This window comes from Nelusetta ayraudi, unplaced genomic scaffold, assembly GCF_046127955.1.
Source record: "Nelusetta ayraudi isolate G7.1 ecotype Tasmania unplaced genomic scaffold, CSIRO-AGI_Nayr_v1 ptg000082l, whole genome shotgun sequence".
Classification (NCBI taxonomy): domain Eukaryota; kingdom Metazoa; phylum Chordata; class Actinopteri; order Tetraodontiformes; family Monacanthidae; genus Nelusetta; species Nelusetta ayraudi.
The window spans coordinates 2,552,501-2,571,003 of record NW_027466132.1 but is presented as its reverse complement, the minus strand read 5'-3'; the positions used below and the strand labels follow the sequence as shown (position 1 = coordinate 2,571,003).

Genomic DNA, 18,503 nt, shown 5'->3' with positions numbered 1-18,503 from the left:
CTTTAATGTGCGCAATTTTGCAGATTGTGAATATTCTATTCACTGACTCCTGTTTCCTGGTTACCAAGCTGCTGTCCCCTTCAGATAAAAGTAAAGCATAAACATGCATTAGTACGTAACTACGTATTAGGTAGGGATGACGGCATTCTTTTGAAGGTTCCTCAAATGAAAAATCTTGCGGATTTGTTACTGTACTGACATGTATCAAAATAAATTTCATAATAGTTGAATGAAACTCTAATATGTATTTGCTATTGCCCCTGCTGACAAGGGCGGATTGGCGTGAAGGGATACCGGAGATATCCCCAGTGGGCCAGTGGGTCGTTGGGCCGGACCATGAGAAAAAGAAAAAGAAAGGAGGAAAAAGTCTTGCACATCACTATTTATAATAGTATGATGTGAAAAATTCTACCATTTTCTTAACAGCAATTTGTTACAGTGATATTTAAAACGCTCAATAAAACAAAACAAAAAAAGGCTGATGATTCCTGAAATGTTTCATCAAAGCTCATGGAGCTATGCAATGAAAAAGCCCAGCACCAAGCAAATCACATAAATCATATTGTTTTTGTAATGTAATATTGGGAAATATCAGTATAAAAAAAAATATTATAATTTTTTTTTTTTTAATTTCCCAAATTTAGTAGCCACGCCAAAGAATGAATTCCTAAAATATACCTGGTATTACTGAATAATAAATAACAATGCTTTACTTGTCTCTACTACGCTTGATGATATCATGAAACTGCATCAAAGCATAACAGCAAGCAAGCGACGCGCCTGTCCAGTGTGGTCTCAGTAGTGACTGGCTGCTAACAAAATAGCTCGTTCATAACTGACGACATCATGTGGGACATCCAGCGAGACAACACAATACAAATTAGCCATAATGTGCCAATTCCACGACCATATATATCGGTATCAGTTGATATCGGCATCTGAAATTAGGAGTTGGGCAATATTGGGATATCGGATGTCGGTTAAAATAAAAAAAAAAAAAATTAATATCGGACATCACTAGTCGGAGGTGTCAGAGTACCCACCCATCCATGACTGTTTGTTAATGATTCCAATGCTTTTTTGTGTGGGGGGTGTGTGTTGTTGTCTCTTCTATGTGATATGTATGGTTGTATACATATGTAGTTATGCTGCCCTCTAATGGTTTACTCATGGTATAGTTATTTAGTTCCAGCAGCTTGGCAAATTCGTCGGCCAAATGTTATTGTATCAATGACCGGTTTGCATTAAAATCACTACACAGCTGTAATTATTTTACTGTAGGCTACTTAAGGCTTGAGGTTAATGTTTACTATATGATTATGGTCCAAAACAAAATCAAATGCTGAAACGACGATGGTATACTTTATGGCTCATGGCTGCCAATCAAGAGGAAGTTTATGGGTACGTTTTTTCCTCCACATTTAGAGGCAAAAATCCCCAGGGAAAAAAAAAAAAATCCCTATTCTTAAAATCTTTTTGAAATGTTATTTTATATTCCAGCAACGGCTAAAACAAAATAAAAATAGAATCTAAATACACCTTGTTAATTGTTAAATCTTTAATTCTGTCCCATGTTTCTATTAACCGTGCCAGTTTTAATATATATTTTACTTAAAGCAAGAACACCCATAAAGAACATTGGAATGTACAAACAAACAAAAAAAATACAATGAAACCCAGCAATACAACTTAACGTACAAAAATGGACAACTTTCAAGCTAAAGTTATCTAAGGTGTGACCCTTAGATTGCATACTGACAATGAAAAAAAAGGAGAAAAGGTAAACTTTGAGAAGGAAATATGGTAACCGCCGTTCTCCAAGGCTCATTTACAACATTGATCTGTAACACCTGTAACCATTACACTACTTTTGAATGTTTAGTAGGGAACGTGGACACGGGCCTAGTCCACCTCCTCCATCCTGGATGTGTCGTCGTCATCTCCTTCGAGCGGAGGCATGTCCTCGGTGGGAGCAGCTGTTGGCTCGTCTGGTGTGGGATCATCCTCGTCAATGCCTGCGGGGGGGGGGGCGCGGCGCAAGAAGGACAGGGGCATAATATAAAACAGTTAAAGTGATTTGTTTGAAACATTTACAAATGGGTTGACCGCAAGACGGACTAGAAAACAGATACCAACCTAAACCCAGCTTGATCATTCTGTAGATGCGATTGGAGTGAGTCTGAGGGTCGTCCAGCGAGAATCCCGAGGACAGCAGGGCTGTCTCAAACAGCAGATTGACCAGATCTTTCACAGACTTGTCATTTTTGTCGGCCTCAGCCTTCACTCTCAGGGTCTCCAAGATGGGGTGGTCGGGGTTGATCTCGAGGTGCTTCTTGGCTGCCATGTAACCCATGGTGGAGGTGTCCCGCAGAGCCTGGGCCTTCATGATCCTCTCCATGTTGGCCGTCCAGCCGTAGTTGCTGGTGACGATGCAGCACGGGGAGCAGACCAGGCGGTTGGAGACAATCACCTGTTGACAATAGAATATATATATTTTTTAGACTGAACAAAACAGAAATTTCACTGGTGGAAATTTAGATACATTGGCAAAGGATTCTTTCGAGGCCAGTACCTTTTCAACTTTCTTCTCCAAGATGTCCTTCATGATCTTGCAAAGGCTCTCAAACTTGGTTGTTGTCTCTTCGTGCTTCTTCTTCTCCTCCTCGTCCTCTGGCAGCTCCAGGCCTTCCTTGGTCACCGAGACAAGGTTCTTGCCCTCAAACTCCTTCAGCTGCTGGACGCAGTACTCGTCGATGGGCTCGATCATGTAGATCACCTCCAGCCCGGCTTTGCGAAGGCGCTCCACAAAAGCAGAGTTAGCCACCTGGTCTTTGGTCTCGCCTGAAACACAAAAAAAGTCAAAGGCACAGTCAAACATCTCTGCATCTGTAGACATTCCGTTTTTAGGGAGAATTTATCACTCACCGGTAATGTAGTAGATGTGTTTTTGGTTGTCTTTCATACGCGTCACATAGTCCTTCAGGGAAACCATCTCGTCGCCGGAGGCTGAGGTCCAGTACCGCAGCAGCTCAGACAGCTTCTTTCTGTTTTGGGAATCCTCGTGGATGCCGAGCTAATGGACAAAACGATAGCTTCAAGTCAACATGAATTGCTAAACTCGCATGAGAGGTGCACGAGTTGCCGCGTCACAGAAATGTAAACGCTGTTCAGTGAGGTGCAGCCAACTATACGCTGCGTCTCGCTAGTTAAGCGCAGGATGGTGCCAAGGAGCTTGGAAAGACACAAAAAACAGCTTAACCTGAGGACAGTGTGGACAAAGGAACAGACAGATGGGTCTGATGTAACGAGGACAGCCTACGACCATTCACTGAAACTGCTTGTCAGGGGTCCAATGCGCAAAATATAGGAGCAGGATTTAAAAAGATCCTCGTTCTGGGCCGCTGTCAAAACACAGGGTACAATATGGACTCAAATATGCCACGGCAGGACTAAGGTGTGTGATGCCAGGACACCCACCTTCATGTTCTTGGAGAACTGCTCGTAGCACTTCTTGTAATTCTCTTTGTCCTCAGCAAGCTCGGTGAACAGTTCCAGGCACTTCTTGACCAGGTTCTTGCGAATCACCTTCAGTATCTTGCTCTGCTGCAGCATTTCTCTGGAGATGTTCAGGGGCAGATCCTCAGAGTCCACCACACCCTTGATGAAATCTGGCGAGGGGCGAGGGGGGCACACAAGTGTGGTCAGCAGTGTGGTTGCAGTTGCAAGGAGCACTTGGGAATAAATAAATATTTGGGTGAAGACTCACTGAGATACTCTGGGATGAGGTCCTCGCAGTTGTCCATGATGAAGACCCTGCGCACGTACAGCTTGATGTTGTTCTTCTTCTTCTTATTCTCAAAGAGGTCGAAGGGGGCTCGTCGAGGCACGAAGAGCAGGGCGCGGAATTCCAGCTGACCCTCCACTGAGAAGTGCTGGAAAAGTGGAAAAAGTACATTTACATAGGTAAATGTCACTTCAATTTGCTTTTGTTTTTTTTGTTGTTTTTAGATTGCTGAAAACTTCAAATTGTAATCTGCAACCCGTTGAGCTTCCTACTAGAACTAACCTTGACGGCCATGTGGTCTTCCCAGTCATTGGTGAGACTCTTGTAGAACTCCCCGTACTCCTCATTGGTGATGTCGTCGGCATTTCGAGTCCACAGTGGCTTGGTCTTGTTCAGCTCCTCCTGGTCGATGTACTTCTCCTTGATCTTCTTCTTTTTTTTCTTCTTGTCGCAGGACTTGTCGTGGTCGTGGTCGTGCTCATCGTCCGAGCCGACGTCTTCGATCTCCGGCTTGTCCTCGTCCTTCTCCGCCTCCTCCCCCTCGTCGTCCTTTTCCTTCTCCTTCTCCTCCTCTTCTGCCTCGTCGTCGCTCACCTCCTTGTCGCGCTCTTTCTCAACCTGAAGTTTCAACGGGAAGAAATAAACAAGCCACCGGCGCCTCAGCACATTGTTGGTATGTGTTACGTTTGTAGGAGACATGATAGATGCGATACATTTTTTTTTTTTTTTTTTTAAGAAACTCTTTTTTTGCATTAATTAGGAATGCCTGGGCCAGATTGGTGCGCCCAGCACATTTGCAACAGTAAACTAATAAAGGCAGATCAATACATTTTTATTTAAAAATGTGATTCAGAATTTGTGTTACGCGCCCTTAGCTAAAATTCCTTTTAGCTGATTGCAGCTCAATGCATTTAGGCATCAGCCGAGAAAGCAGAATTTGAAAAATGACTAATCTTTTTCTCCTGTGTTGCTCTGTCAAAAAAAAAGAAATAATGAGCATGGCACTTACAAAAAGTGTGATTGGATAGCCGATGAACTGCGAGTGCTTCTTCACAATCTCTTTGATTCTCTTATCCTCGAGGTATTCCGACTGGTCTTCCTTCAAGTGTAGAATCACCGTTGTGCCGCGAGAGATTTGCTCAGCTTTAAAGCAAAAGAACAGAAAAGTCAACACAGGGCACTAGCTAACACTAGCAGAAAAATCCACTTTCCAAACACTTACCAGTGTCCACTTTCACTGTGAATGAGCCGCCGGCAGAGGACTCCCAGGCGTACTGCTCGTCATCGTTGTGCTTGGTGATGACCGTCACCTTCTCGGCCACCAGGTAGGCAGAGTAGAATCCCACGCCAAACTGACCAATCATAGAGATGTCGGCTCCAGCCTGCAGCGCCTCCATGAAAGCCTTGGTGCCGGACTTGGCAATGGTACCGAGATTGTTGATGAGGTCGGCTTTGGTCATGCCGATGCCCGTGTCAATGAGGGTGAGGGTGCGTTCTTCTTTGTTTGGAATGATCTTGATTTCAAGGTCCTTGCCAGAGTCCATCTTGCTCGGGTCCGTGAGACTCTCATAGCGAATCTTGTCCAGGGCCTGGTGGAAAGCATTATAGATCATAGATGAAAGTTGGAAAGAATTTAAATGAGTTTAAATCATGCCGTCCATTTTTTCACAACACATTTGAAAAGCAAACTCACATCTGAGGAGTTGGAGATGAGCTCCCGCAGGAAGATCTCTTTGTTGGAATAGAAAGTGTTGATGATCAGGGACATCAGCTGAGCAATCTCAGCCTGGAATGCAAAGGTCTCCGCCTCCTCCTCCTCCATCCGTTGTTCAAGCGGTTCAGGCATCTTTGATTGGGGGTGGGGGTGGGGGGGTGGGGGGTTAAATAAATGCAGCTTTGACTTTTTAGGCAAAGAATTATATAACGTAAACTGCACAGGTGTCTTTCATAAGAATTTACAGCACAGTTGTAAAAATCTGTGTTACAAATTTAATCTGTTTTAAACAGATGTGATCCATTATTTAAGTTGGAGGCTTAGAAATCCGTTAGCCGTTTTTGCCATTTTCTGTGGCCGCTGCAAGATGTGGAAAGCGATAGTTTATGTACGAGATCTTGAGCTGGCAGATGGTATTCCAAACAGTCCGGCATCGCCGGCCTGTTTCACTTTCATTACTCTTCTCATCTCTCCTCTGAAATATTAATTAGAAGAGAATGCGCAGCAAGATTTTGAGTGGCTTACAGAGAGATAAAAGTGCACAAAACACAGCACTATTTTTTTTTTTTTTAAATTGTAATTTTCAACATTCATAATTAGACGGCAGGATGACAATATTAGTTACTTGTTCTTCAAAGTTTTGCAATACAAGGTACCCCAAATGACAAAGCTGAAAATCAAAACACCATTTCATCACTATACAGTAAATTTTCATAATACGTTCTCTTAGAGTCCTTTCAAATTCCATTGATGGCTCAAATATTTTTTTTTAATATATATATATAATTTAGAAGTTACTCAAGGAGCTGGCCATATTACTAACACAAAGTTGGCGAATTACACTAATCACCTCGTCCTGAAAAATGTCAAGGTCAGTTTTGTTTGGTTGGCCGGCGAGGAGCACATGGCCAGAATTGCAGATTAGCATCGGTGCACTTGACTCCACCTGCCGGCTTGCAGGCGAAATGCAAGCTTCTAGAAGGTACGGGGGCGCAAAGTGAAACATCTAGCGCTTTCCAAAGGAAACGAAAGCTCCTCCTCCCGGCCATCCTCCGGGAACATTTTGTGAATCATGGCCTTACATTTCAATAACGTCGAGTCGAATCAATGTGACAACACCGGATGACACGAAGATGGGGGGGGTCAAATATATCTTGGAGGTCCTCGACACTGATTTAGGATCAGCAGGTCGTGTTCCCCAGTTGTTATTTCGGTGTGACAAGTGCACACATGGTCTGCCCCTGGTCGTGGGTCCATTGCCAGCGGCGTGTTTCAAAAATAATTGTGTAGGTGATATGAACATGTTTATTGACAAGGACGATGAATGAAAGTTGAGACCTAAGCAAATGCAGAGACATTTCCCGGAAGCCGCTTCACATGCATAATTGGCCAAAGTTGGAATAACCCACGGTAATTAATCTGTCGAAATCCGATCACAGACCGCTGCGATTAAACTCGACGCTTCGCAGTCTCCTGTATTGTCATCGACGCTTGTCAAATTTCACTTTCCTCACGCTGCCATCTTCGCGGATGGCACCATTATTTTTCGGCGATATCGCAAACGACAGCTTCTATCAAACCAGGCTAGTGTTACAAGCTAAGGTTCCAGCTCGTCAAGCAATCTAACAGCGGGCCACTTCGTTGGCGTGACAGTAAGTGAAGAATAACAAAATTGTTACCTTGCTCCTGATAAGAGTCGAACGAGCTTCGACGAGAAATTAGTGAAGGTCGCCTCTAGGGTGCACACACCTCGGCTAGCAGGAAGTCAAGCACGGGGTTGGGTCGTCGCGCTTTTATACAGTTCCGAGCGTTCGAGAAATCCAGTTCCAGAACCATCTGGAATCCTGGTCGCGCCCGCCGCCGGCAGGCTGGGTGGCCTGTCAATCACTTTGCGCGACGCGCCCTTCCTCCACTTACAAGCCAACCAGGGCGGGACTTATAAAATCGACAAGGTGGTGAGGAATTGAAATCATGGAGCGAATGAATCGCCCAGCACCCGCTGAAACTTCCAGAACATTCGACTGAAACATGGGGTGTGTTGATGAATGAATGTAAGTCATGTGTCCCCTCTATTTGCAATACATAGAAACCATGCTAAAGTATATTAAAAAAAAAAAAAAAAAAAAAAAAAAAAAAAAAAGTATAATCAAATAACTCAGTCAGCACAACAGCAGGGTGTAATTCCATGATATAAAAGGACATTTTATTAAAAATGTTGAATGTATTACATAAAAAAGATGAGGGTTACAAAAAGAGACAAGCTAGTTTACCGGTGGCTTTAAATTACTAATGGTTGTTCTCAGTAGTTTCATGTAAGCAGCTTACACAATGTAGGTTAAGCCATGCTGTGCCCCAGACACATGCCAATATTTATCTTGGGACGCGATGGTTATCACTTGTTGAACAAATTGGAGTTTTGTTAGAAATGAAACTTTACTGAAAGAAGTATCATAACTTACAAAAATGAAAAAAAAAGACAACATAAAAGTTAACGGCGAGAAACTTTAGTCAACTTCTTCCATTCTTGATGCGTCATCGTCTCCTTCCAAAACTGGCATGTCTTCATCGGCTGGCTGGATGAGGTCCTCAACTGCTGAATCATCATCGTCAATGCCTGTGGGTGATAAAATGGATGTTAGCAAAGAAAGCCTTTGGACTTTGACATAATAAAGAAAAATATGGGTTATATGAAAAAAAAAATGTACATACCAAGACCCAACTTGATCATTCTGTAGATGCGGTTAGCATGTGTCTGTGGGTCTTCCAGTGTGAAGCCTGAGGACAGCAGGGCAGTCTCGAACAGGAGAATGACCAGGTCTTTCACAGCCTTGTCGTTCTTGTCTGCCTCAGCCTTCACCCTCAGGGTCTCAATGATTGGATGCAGGGGGTTGATCTCAAGGTGTTTCTTGGCCGTCATGTAACCCATGGTGGAGTTGTCTCTCAGGGCCTGAGACTTCATGATCCTCTCCATGTTGGCCGTCCAGCCGTAGGTGCTGGTGACGATGCAGCACGGGGAAGAGACCAGGCGGTTGGAGACAGACACCTGTTGACAACGGAATATGTATTATTTAGTCATTGAACAAAAGTTTCACTGGTGGAAACGTAAATACATTGACAAGGGTTTCTTTCGAGGCCAGTACCTTTTCAATTTTCTTATCCAGGATGTCCTTCATGATCTTGCAAAGGCTCTCAAACTTGGTTTTCAGGTCCTCCAGCTTCTTCTTCTCATCCTCATCCTCTGGCAGCTCCAGGCCTTCCTTGGTCACTGACACCAAGTTTTTGCCATCATACTCCTTCAGCTGCTGGACGCAGTACTCATCGATAGGCTCGATCATGTAGATTACCTCCAGCCCGGCTTTGCGAAGGCGCTCCACAAAAGCAGAGTTAGCCACCTGGTCTTTGGTCTCGCCTGTGAAAGTCAGTTTTTTTTTTTTTTAGCTGACATTACTACTTGCTCACACATTTTGAAGAAAACATCCATAATAATAAAGCAAGGAATGATAGGAAACATCGCTTAATGGCTAACCTGTGATGTAGTAGATGTGTTTCTGATTGTCCTTCATGCGTGAAACGTACTCCTTCAAAGAAACCATCTCATCTCCAGAGGCAGACGTGTAGTAGCGCAGGAGATCAGAGAGCTTCTTCCTGTTCTGAGAGTCTTCATGAATGCCAAGCTATAAGAGGAGAAGTGAAAAGGTATGAGTAAAGTTTAGACGCAATTATACATTTTTATGGTAAGCACTGGGAGTAAAACAAAGCACATTCAGGGAATCAACACACCTTCATGTTCTTGGAGAACTGCTCATAGAACTTCTTGTAGTTGTCCTTGTCCTCAGCGAGCTCGGTGAACAGTTCCATGCACTTCTTGACCAGGTTTTTGCGAATCACCTTCAGGATCTTGCTCTGCTGCAGCATTTCTCTGGAGATGTTCAGGGGCAGATCCTCGGAGTCCACCACACCCTTGATGAAATCTTAACAAAGAAGATATGGATAGATGAAATAACAACAATATGTTATACAGCTTATGGGATAATATTTTAAATGAGGTGTTGAAGCTTTTAGGCAAAAATATGTAAATGTGATTTTAAACTTATCTTAAAAATGCAACTTACTGAGATACTCGGGGATCAATTCCTCACAGTTGTCCATGATGAAGACCCTGCGCACGTACAGCTTGATGTTGTTCTTCTTCTTTCTGTTTTCAAAGAGGTCAAATGAAGCCCTTCGAGGTGCAAAGAGCAGGGCACGGAACTCCAGCTGACCCTCCACTGAGAAGTGCTAAATAGACAAGAGTGAAATATAAATATCAATAATACATATAGAATATAGAAATCATTGTAAAAGCCTTGACTACATATTACAAAAAAAGGTTCATATGGGAGTCAACCCTAACTTGAACAAAGGTTTACCTTGACAGCCAGGTGGTCTTCCCAGTCATTGGTCAGACTCTTGTAGAACTCTCCATATTCTTCATTGGTAATGTCGTCAGGGTTACGTGTCCAGATTGGCTTGGTCTTGTTCAGCTCCTGGGCGTCCATGTACTTTTCCTTTACCTTCTTCTTCCTTTTGTTCTGTCCGTCCTTGGAGTCCTCGTCCTCGTCTGAACCAACATCCTCAATCTTGGGTTTATCAGTGTTCTCTGCAGCCTCTTTCTCAACCTCCTCCTCCTTCTCTCCCTCCTCAAGGTCCACCTCCTTCTCTCTTGTTTTCTCCACCTTTGAACAGAGTTTTTTTTAATTATTTTTTTTAATTATCATTAACTTGATTAATAAGTCATCATTATCTGTTACATTTTGTTTTTTTTGCTTTTATTTGCTTTCTCATTTGGTTTTTAAACCGGACTAACTTCAACTCACAAAAAGAGTAATTGGGTAGCCGATGAACTGTGAGTGCTTCTTCACAACGTCCTTAACGCGTTTCTCCTCACAGTATTCTGTTTGATCTTCTTTGAGGTGAAGGATGACTTTCGTGCCTCTGCCAATAGACTCTCCTAGAAAGGCGAGGATTACGGTGCCCAGAAATGAGTCATATAGTTTCAAGCATGATAATTATTCAGAAATGAGCATGGAATAATCCAGGGAACTCAAACTTACCAGTGTCAGTTTTAACTGTGAATGAGCCTCCAGCTGCAGACTCCCAGATGTACTGCTCATCATCGTTGTGCTTGGTGATGACTGTCACTTTGTCAGCCACGAGATAGGCAGAGTAGAAACCCACGCCAAACTGACCAATCATAGAGATGTCAGCTCCAGCCTGCAGAGCCTCCATGAAAGCCTTGGTGCCGGACTTGGCAATAGTACCCAGATTGTTGATGAGGTCGGCTTTGGTCATGCCGATGCCTGTGTCAATGATGGTGAGGGTGCGAGCATGCAGGTCGGGCCTGAGCTCAATCTTCAGGTCTTTGCAGGACTCAAGTCTGCTCGGATCTGTCAAGCTTTCGTATCTGATTTTGTCCAAGGCCTGTGCTGGGAGGAATGCATTTATTAGAAAAAGGGGTCTCACAGTCAGGAAATAAAGGAAACTGTGTTGTTGTTTTCACTCACATCAGATGAGTTGGAGATGACCTCTCTGAGGAAGATCTCTTTGTTGGAGTAGAAGGTGTTAATGATCAAGGACATAAGCTGAGCGATCTCAGCCTGGAAGGCGAAGGTCTCCATATCCTCCTCCACGACAGGTCCGGCTTTCTCAGGCATCTGGAGGAAAGAAATTCATGTTCAATGCTGCCTGTTTTAATTTCTTCACATCATTAGTGTTTCTCCTGGTTGAATGTATTTATTTGTTGTCAAGTCCTGCTTTTGTGTACATTTGTTTTTTTGTTTTTTTTAAAAAAAAAAGGAGACAAGTTATGTTGTGCTTTGAAATCTCTTTCAGCGTCACTGGTGTGCAGAGCTAGCTGTCGCCTTTGCTGAGTGAACACATGTTCCTTCTGTCAATCAAAAAGTTGCCATTTGGTGAAAGGGTGGAGCTATGATGCTTCCCCCCACCCAGAAGGCGTCACTTGACACCTATGTGTTAGAGTTAGACTGAGCTGCTCATGTGTTTCATGACTGGAGGAAAATTTAGTCAGATTTGTTCAACAAAAGTAAACAAAATACAAAAAAAATAAAAATAAAATTGATTTAAAGCAGAAGTCTAAGATCAATGTGATGTAGGCACATTTCCCTGTGTGGAAGGGAATTTGCCTGTCTGGTAGGGAGATCAAAGGTCACAGAAAAGTTAATTCTTTCGATATCCTATATCTTTGCTTTTTCTCTGCTGCAATGTTTCAGATAAAATTCTTTGCGCTTCATCTTTCTTTGTCCGCTACTTCTCGCTTGCCAGCGATCTCACATTCAGGGTCACCCTGCTGGCCATGTGCTCATTCCCACCGCACAAGACAGTGCCAACCCACAGTTCAAATATGCCTATAAGTACAACCCTAGCATCTGGTCTTTCTTTATTAAATGTTTATGTTCATGTCGTTGGGGTTCTTTTTTTTTTTTTTAGCTGTTCGCCCTTATTTTTTATGTTAGCGATTGGCATGACTACAACTTTGCGACTGTTAAGTTTAACTTGCAGCACACAAATAAAACACATTTGTATCTCATGTTCGGCTTTCTTTTCTCCTTACCTTGATTCTTTTCAAAGGTCCTTGGAAAATGTGATACTGTGTTCCACTTCACTCCGGCTGGCTAGGCCTCTCCTGGTCAGTTCAAGTAGGTGTCTTGCCTTCTGCGAACCATGCCACGAGCCGGCGTCTTTTTATACCGAGGGGGGGAGTTTCTCGAAGGTCCCATTCAGAAGCTTCCAGAAGATCCAGACGCTACGGTGATTGGGATGTGGGGGGAGCGTCAAGGATGGGGGTGGCGTATGAGGCGGCCTGGCCCTAAAGTTTGTGTGCCCTTATACGGGTGTGGAGTCACAAGCGGTGCCTGTCACTCACAGTCAGAGTCTTCCTGATAGCTCGACCAGCTCTAGGGCCAGATATCGCCCCCCCCCTTGCCCAAGCGTCACAGCTGTGCGTTGCTTCGGCTATCACCTGCTGTCTTAGAGCCTCATTGAACACACACATGCCACATGGTCTCCTTTGGACAGCAGGCCCATTTCTTTGTTTGGCACTCCAAAAACCGAGAAGCTTTCACACAATACAAAGCTGTAGGAATGACGTCTTTTCATTGCATGCTTTATCAGTAACCATATCCTGCAAGCTTAATCCACTATCTTCATGTTTTTTTTTTTGGCAATCCACCTATCCTTTTACTATACCCACTTCCTCCTACACTCAGAGTCGCGGGGGTCTGCTAGAGCCTTACCCCAGTTGTCATGGGGTGAATGCATGGTACACACTGGACAAGTCACCAGCTCATTGCTGGTCCACATAGTAAGACAAATAAGCATACATCCATTCACTCAATTTGGACACAGTTCCCAATTCACCTCACATGCATGTTTTTAGACTGTGGGAGGAAGAACCCACACAGACGCAGGGGGAACATGCAAATCCACACAGAAAGGCCCGCTGGCCCAGGATCGAACCCACGACCTTCTTGGTGTGTGGGTATAGTGCTAACCACTGTTTCAAAAGGATTGAAATTAAAGTTTTCTCGATTTTCTCAAAAACACACATTTATTTTACTGTGTATGTGTATTTTATTACTCAATAGTCTCTTTATATAACTATAACAACAATTTAAAAACTAATTTTCAGTGTATTTCAAAGAACCCACTGACTGTACTCTAAAACTAATCAAATAAGGCTTATTAGTAAATGTGGAGAACATGATGGGTTTCGTACGGATTTTCATATCCCCAGCTGACCAGAGGATGGCAGCATACAGCCCTTGAACTCGGGTCTGTTATGTAAGGAAAGGTTTCCAGAGAACAGCAGACGCTGCTCGAAGCTGCGTGTCCATGTAACTGAGACATGCAACGTGTCGCAATCAATGTAAGGCGATATGTTTTTGATGGAGAGAGACAGATTTACCATTGGGTAAATAGTTTGCCAAAATGAGGTCGCATAGCGATGCAATATGCTCAAGTGAATGGCTATTTGTTGCTGCAATTACAAGCTCGATGACGTTTACTACAAAGGACAATTTTTGGGGGGGTTAGTTCATTAATTAGCTTGTTTAAGGAAAATACACTTAGAATTTTTTTTAGAAAGTAAATGTAGTTTAAAGTAGTTTGTGGAAGTAGTATGACTAGGATAATGCATTATTTAGTCTCATGAACTAAAGGAAACCCCATTCAGCTCCCAGCCTCCCTCCACACACAAGAACCATCATCCCAAACAAATAATTAAAACAACTTTATGTTTATAACTTCTACAGTTTTGTTAGTGTGTGGTTAGAAATAATGAGCTTCATATTTTAAAAAATGTCAGGATCAGCTCCTGACTGTCATCACGATCGTCATCTCAAGTTATTCTCATGATAAAAAAAAAATGACTCAAAACATATTCGTTGGTTTGATATTTCTTTTTTTTTCTTTTTTTTTTTTTTAAACAAAACATAACAATATGCACCTTCAGTAAAATCGTAGGTGAATTTTTGTAGACATGAGTTTTAGTAGTGCGTTTTTCTGTTTACAGTAGATTTTGGCCTTCCGTTTCGGCCTCACATGACTTTGTACGTCTGTCGAGAGGATGTCAACAGTCGGACGCATGCGCAGTCACACACATCCGGGGCTCGGACAAGGATGAACGCCAATTTCCAAGATGGCGGCGGAGGGAGGAGGGAAGGAGATGAACGAAATTAAAACTCAATTCACCACACGGGAAGGCGTCTACAAACTCCTCACTCACTCCGAATACAGCCGACCGAACAGGGTGCCTTTCAACTCGCAGGGCTCGAATCCCGTCAAGGTCTCTTTCGTCAATGTGAACGACCAGTCCGGCAACGGCGACAGAATCTGTTTCAATGTGGGCCGGGAGCTGTACTTTTATATCTACAAAGGTGTGAGAAAGGTAAACAATGTTGACTCCGCCGACGACGCACCCGCGCTGTCCGTTGGCAACCCTTCCGCCCGGCGTCTTCGGTCGCGTTGCCTTGTCGCTGTCAAGTTTCTTAGCTGCTGTCATTGAAGTGCGCAGGTTGCCTGGACAAGGCCATGTAGCGCAGCCAGCTAAGTTGGGAGCTAATTGGCTAATTTCCCTTCTCCGACCTCCAGCAGCGCCTAAACAGTTGCTTTCTGACCTCGTTTTGCACTTTGGAATCGGTCACTTGCTCGACCCCTTTGTGACGAACCGTGGTGTGTGTTTCAGCCAAAGCGGCAGCTCGAGAACAGACTTTGACGCGTCTTGTGTTGTGTTTGTTTACCATCGGTGGTCTCTGCATGGAGCCCTGTGTAGGAGTCAGGATGTCAACAGCGTCCCATCAGCAGGTTCACACCGGCCTTTATCTCTGAGGGAGTGCTGCGGGTTGCAAGATCACACTCTGTTCTCGAGCAGTATGCGCTCTTTGTTGGTGTCATGCACACAACATTGTGATGCGATGCAATGTGACCCACAATTCGGTGGTGACATCACCGCAGCCTAGTCACGTTCGGTCTTGTTTGTACAAGAGTCGCACCATGAAGTCATTGTCGCCTCCCAGTGCCATCCCTTGCTGCCTCTTCCCGGGATGCTCTGTGTGCTCATCGGCATTGTTCCTGCGTGCATTGAACAATCTGGGAAGAAAGTTCAGTCTTGTCAGTTCCGCCCAGTTTGTGATCACCATTGTTATTATGATGGATGCTGGGTGGTCTTTAAAAAAAAAAAAAAAAAAAAAGTTTTCTCTGTCGTCTTCAACTAAGATGTTGTGTTTATATAAATTAAATATAACACAATGTGTATTTTTAAAATATTTAAAACATCAGTCAAAGCTTTTGAGTTGAGAGTTAAGCTTTTCTTTTCACTCTGTTTGGTTGTGACCTTGCTCTCATTCTAAACTGGGAGCAATTTACTGTGCTTTCGACGAGTCCTGTCTCTAGTAAGCCATTAACCATTAACATTTGACACACGTGTGTCAAAATGTAAAAGAAATACTTTCTTGCAGCTCAACTCGCTCTTGTTTCTCCGATCTCAGGCTGCAGATCTTAGTAAACCCATAGACAAGAGGATATATAAGGGAACGCAGCCGACGTGTCATGACTTCAACCCCCTCACTGCGACAGCGGAGAGCGTCTCCCTGCTGGTGGGCTTCTCGGCGGGCCAGGTGCAGCTTATTGACCCAATAAAGAAGGAGACCAGCAAACTGTTTAACGAAGAGGTGAGTCCAATTCAATGAATGTTTGTTTGTTTTTTTGTCTGTATTGCATGATTGGCAGCGACTACTTGGTTCTGCATTTTGGGGTCACACGAACTTGGGTTACGAGTTTGGGAGCCTTTTTTGCTGACAGTGCCTGCACAGCAGCAGCTGCTTCGACGTGCTTGTTTTTGTCGGCTGAAGGCGGCAGGTGTTGCGATGCACAGGTGGTCCTGCGCATTTAGCTTGATGTCGTAAATGTTCTTCCGGTGAAAAAAAGTTATTTTTAGCTTTAGAAGTTTTCACTTCTGCGATGTTTCAGGTTTTTATTGCTCAGTTCCATGGGTTGGATTTTGGAATAATGGATAAATCAAATGACCTCATGTTCAGACATATAGACATATATGTGTTATAGACATGCAGATTTTGAAAAACAAAAACAAAAAACCATTGTACATATCATCTTTCTCTTGTCATGTCTCTCCTGCAGAGACTCATCGACAAGTCGAGGGTCACGTGCGTGCGATGGGTCCCCGGCTCGGAGAGCCTGTTCCTGGTGGCTCACTCCAGCGGCAGCTTGTACCTTTACAATGTGGAGAACACCTGCGGCACCACGGCGCCCCACTACCAGCTGCTGAAGCAGGGCGACAGCTACGCCGTGCACACCTGCAAGAGCAAGTCGGCGCGCAACCCGCTGCTGCGCTGGACGGTGGGCGAGGGCGCCCTCAACGAGTTTGCCTTCTCGCCCGACGGCAAGTTCCTGGCGTGCGCCAGCCAGGACGGCTTCCTGCGCGTGTTTGGCTTCGACGCAGCCGAGCTCCACGGCACCATGAAGAGCTACTTCGGCGGCCTGCTGTGCGTGTGCTGGAGCCCCGACGGGCGGTACATCGTGGCGGGCGGCGAGGACGACCTGGTGACGGTGTGGTCGTTCTCGGACTGCCGGGTGATCGCCCGCGGCCACGGCCACAAGTCGTGGGTGAGCGTGGTGGCGTTCGACCACTGCACCACCAGCGTGGAGGACGGCGACCTCCCCGCCGAGTTCAGCGGCAGCGACGAGGACTTCCACGAGCACGTTCACTTTAGCGCCGGCCGCGACCGGGCCAACAGCGCGCACTCGCGCCTCTCCAAGAGGAACTCCACGGACAGCCGGCCCGTCAGCGTCACCTACAGGTTCGGCTCGGTGGGCCAGGACACCCAGCTGTGCCTGTGGGACCTGACGGAGGACATCCTCTTCCCCCACCTCCCGCTGTCGCGCACCAGGACTCACACCAACGTCATGAGCGCGACGAGCCCCGCGACCACCGGACAGACAACCGCGACTACTGTATCCACCACGAACCCCAGCCCCACCAGCAACAAGGACAATGTGGGGAACAGCAGCAGCACGGGCGGCACGCAGGCGAACTCCCTCCCCGGCACTCTGCCTCGCTCCAACAGCTTGCCGCATTCCTCCGCGCCAACAGGGGGCAGCACGCCCAATAGTCACACAGGCAGCAGCAGCAGCAACAACAGCGGCGGTGGCGGCAGCGGCGCCACCACCACCACCACCACCACGATTAATACCACCACCACCACCACCACCACCTCCAAGGCCAACAGCATCATCGACAGCGCGTTCATCGCCACGGGCGTGAGCAAGTTCGCCACGCTCTCGCTGCATGACTCGCGCAAGGAGCGGCACGAGAAGGACCACAAGCGGAACCACAGCATGGGCCACATCAGCAGCAAGAGCAGCGACAAGCTCAACCAGCTCAGCTCGTCGCGGACGGCCAAGGCCGAGGCGGCGGTCAAGACGCTGGGCACGGCGCTCTGCCCGCGCATGGAGGACGTGCCGCTGCTGGAGCCGCTGGTGTGCAAGAAGATCGCGCACGAGAGGCTCACCGTGCTCATCTTCCTGGAGGACTGTCTGGTAACAGCCTGCCAGGAGGGCTTCGTCTGCACGTGGGCGCGGCCGGGCAAAGTGGTGAGTGATGAAGCGCCCCCAGAGCCCCCACACCCTTGCGGAGGATGCAGTCATATGACCCGCACGAGAGCGTTCTGTACTCCTGGCCCAAGCACTAAATAATCTCGAATGTTTGCATGCTCAGAGGTTATGAATCAATCAATCAACTTTTATTTGCAAAACGCTAAATCACATTTAAAGACATCTTGAAGCGCTTTGCACAGTCAAGAGAAAACCAACTGAAAGCCTCCAGAGCAAGCGAGGCGTGACAGTAGCCGGGAAAACTCCCAGCTGTTGGAAGAAACCCACAATCTAGGGGGCGCTCTTCTACTTGAACCGGTTGGGATGTAAAGAAAATGGAGAAAAAAAAGAAGAGAAAGAGATGGAAGTACTCAGAGTGGCAGTGGAAATGAGAACATCCAAATACTTAAGCTCTCATGTACTCGAGATCAGCGGCCCCGAACCCCCGGGCCGCGGACCGGTGCCGGTCTGTGGGTAATTTGGTACCGGGCCGGACAGAAAGAATAATTAACTTCCGTTAACTTAATCCCGTTTCATTCATTATCTGAGTCTGAACAATTTTATTTGGAAAAATGACCGGATTCTCTCCCGTTACGTCCATCTAACGCGTCGTTGTAGTGTTGGCTGAATCTTGACCGGTCCGAGACGAGACAGAAGCCCTTAAAAAGTGGTCTCGAGACCGAGACCAATCCGTAGTACTACACCACTAGTCTGTAGTGATGACAGAGCCTGCCAGACCAGTCTGCTTCCGGTGTCTGCCTCGCCGCCCCACTGGTATTTGGTTACCAGATATCAATGAGTGCTGTGTTTCTCTCCACAGGGACTGCAGTCGTCTCAAAA

The 18,503-nt window shown here is 45.6% G+C and overlaps 3 protein-coding genes across 4 annotated transcripts in view; 1 reads left to right on the top strand and 2 right to left on the bottom strand.

The window, feature by feature from the left end:
* Positions 1 to 1,540: 1,540 nt before the first annotated feature.
* On the bottom strand, positions 1,541 to 7,310 carry LOC142900384 (heat shock protein HSP 90-alpha). Its single transcript, XM_076044650.1, has 11 exons — positions 7,178 to 7,310; positions 5,478 to 5,630; positions 5,007 to 5,373; positions 4,794 to 4,927; positions 4,067 to 4,402; positions 3,767 to 3,932; positions 3,478 to 3,668; positions 2,926 to 3,073; positions 2,573 to 2,841; positions 2,137 to 2,470; positions 1,541 to 2,015 (listed from the first exon to the last, which is right to left on the bottom strand). Exons 2-11 carry the CDS (start codon positions 5,628 to 5,630, stop codon positions 1,903 to 1,905), a joined length of 2,211 nt encoding a protein of 736 aa, XP_075900765.1. The 5' UTR covers positions 7,178 to 7,310; the 3' UTR covers positions 1,541 to 1,902.
* Positions 7,311 to 7,678: 368 nt separating this feature from the next.
* On the bottom strand, positions 7,679 to 12,264 carry hsp90aa1.1 (heat shock protein 90, alpha (cytosolic), class A member 1, tandem duplicate 1). Its single transcript, XM_076044651.1, has 11 exons — positions 12,109 to 12,264; positions 11,042 to 11,191; positions 10,592 to 10,958; positions 10,355 to 10,488; positions 9,908 to 10,213; positions 9,611 to 9,776; positions 9,279 to 9,469; positions 9,025 to 9,172; positions 8,639 to 8,907; positions 8,208 to 8,541; positions 7,679 to 8,112 (listed from the first exon to the last, which is right to left on the bottom strand). Exons 2-11 carry the CDS (start codon positions 11,189 to 11,191, stop codon positions 8,003 to 8,005), a joined length of 2,175 nt encoding a protein of 724 aa, XP_075900766.1. The 5' UTR covers positions 12,109 to 12,264; the 3' UTR covers positions 7,679 to 8,002.
* Positions 12,265 to 13,366: 1,102 nt separating this feature from the next.
* wdr20b (WD repeat domain 20b) overlaps positions 13,367 to 18,503 on the top strand; it is a 7,168-nt gene continuing 2,031 nt past the window's right edge. Inside the window, exons 1-4 of one of the 2 annotated variants that reach the window (XM_076044653.1) lie at positions 13,367 to 13,422; positions 15,542 to 15,724; positions 16,191 to 17,663; positions 18,484 to 18,503. The exon at positions 18,484 to 18,503 is cut by the window's right edge and continues 2,031 nt beyond it. In XM_076044653.1, coding sequence (XP_075900768.1) covers positions 13,402 to 13,422; positions 15,542 to 15,724; positions 16,191 to 17,663; positions 18,484 to 18,503 — 1,697 coding nt within the window. In that variant the 5' untranslated portion in view covers positions 13,367 to 13,401. Of the gene's footprint in view, positions 13,423 to 14,082; positions 14,443 to 15,541; positions 15,725 to 16,190; positions 17,664 to 18,483 lie in introns of those variants that run through there. The other variant, XM_076044652.1, reaches the window with a different exon arrangement.

Coding starts and splice junctions, on each gene's coding strand:
- hsp90aa1.1 (XM_076044651.1), bottom strand. CDS start 11,191: ATGCCTGAGAAAGCCGGACCTGTCGTGGAGGAGGATATGGAGACCTTC. Junction 9,777..9,907: donor AAGACCACCTGGCTGTCAAG/GTAAACCTTTGT, acceptor TTGTCTATTTAG/CACTTCTCAGTGGAGGGTCA. Junction 8,542..8,638: donor TGGATAAGAAAATTGAAAAG/GTACTGGCCTCG, acceptor CGTTGTCAACAG/GTGTCTGTCTCCAACCGCCT.
- LOC142900384 (XM_076044650.1), bottom strand. CDS start 5,630: ATGCCTGAACCGCTTGAACAACGGATGGAGGAGGAGGAGGCGGAGACC. Junction 3,933..4,066: donor AAGACCACATGGCCGTCAAG/GTTAGTTCTAGT, acceptor CCACTTTTCCAG/CACTTCTCAGTGGAGGGTCA. Junction 3,669..3,766: donor CCTCATCCCAGAGTATCTCA/GTGAGTCTTCAC, acceptor GCCCCTCGCCAG/ATTTCATCAAGGGTGTGGTG.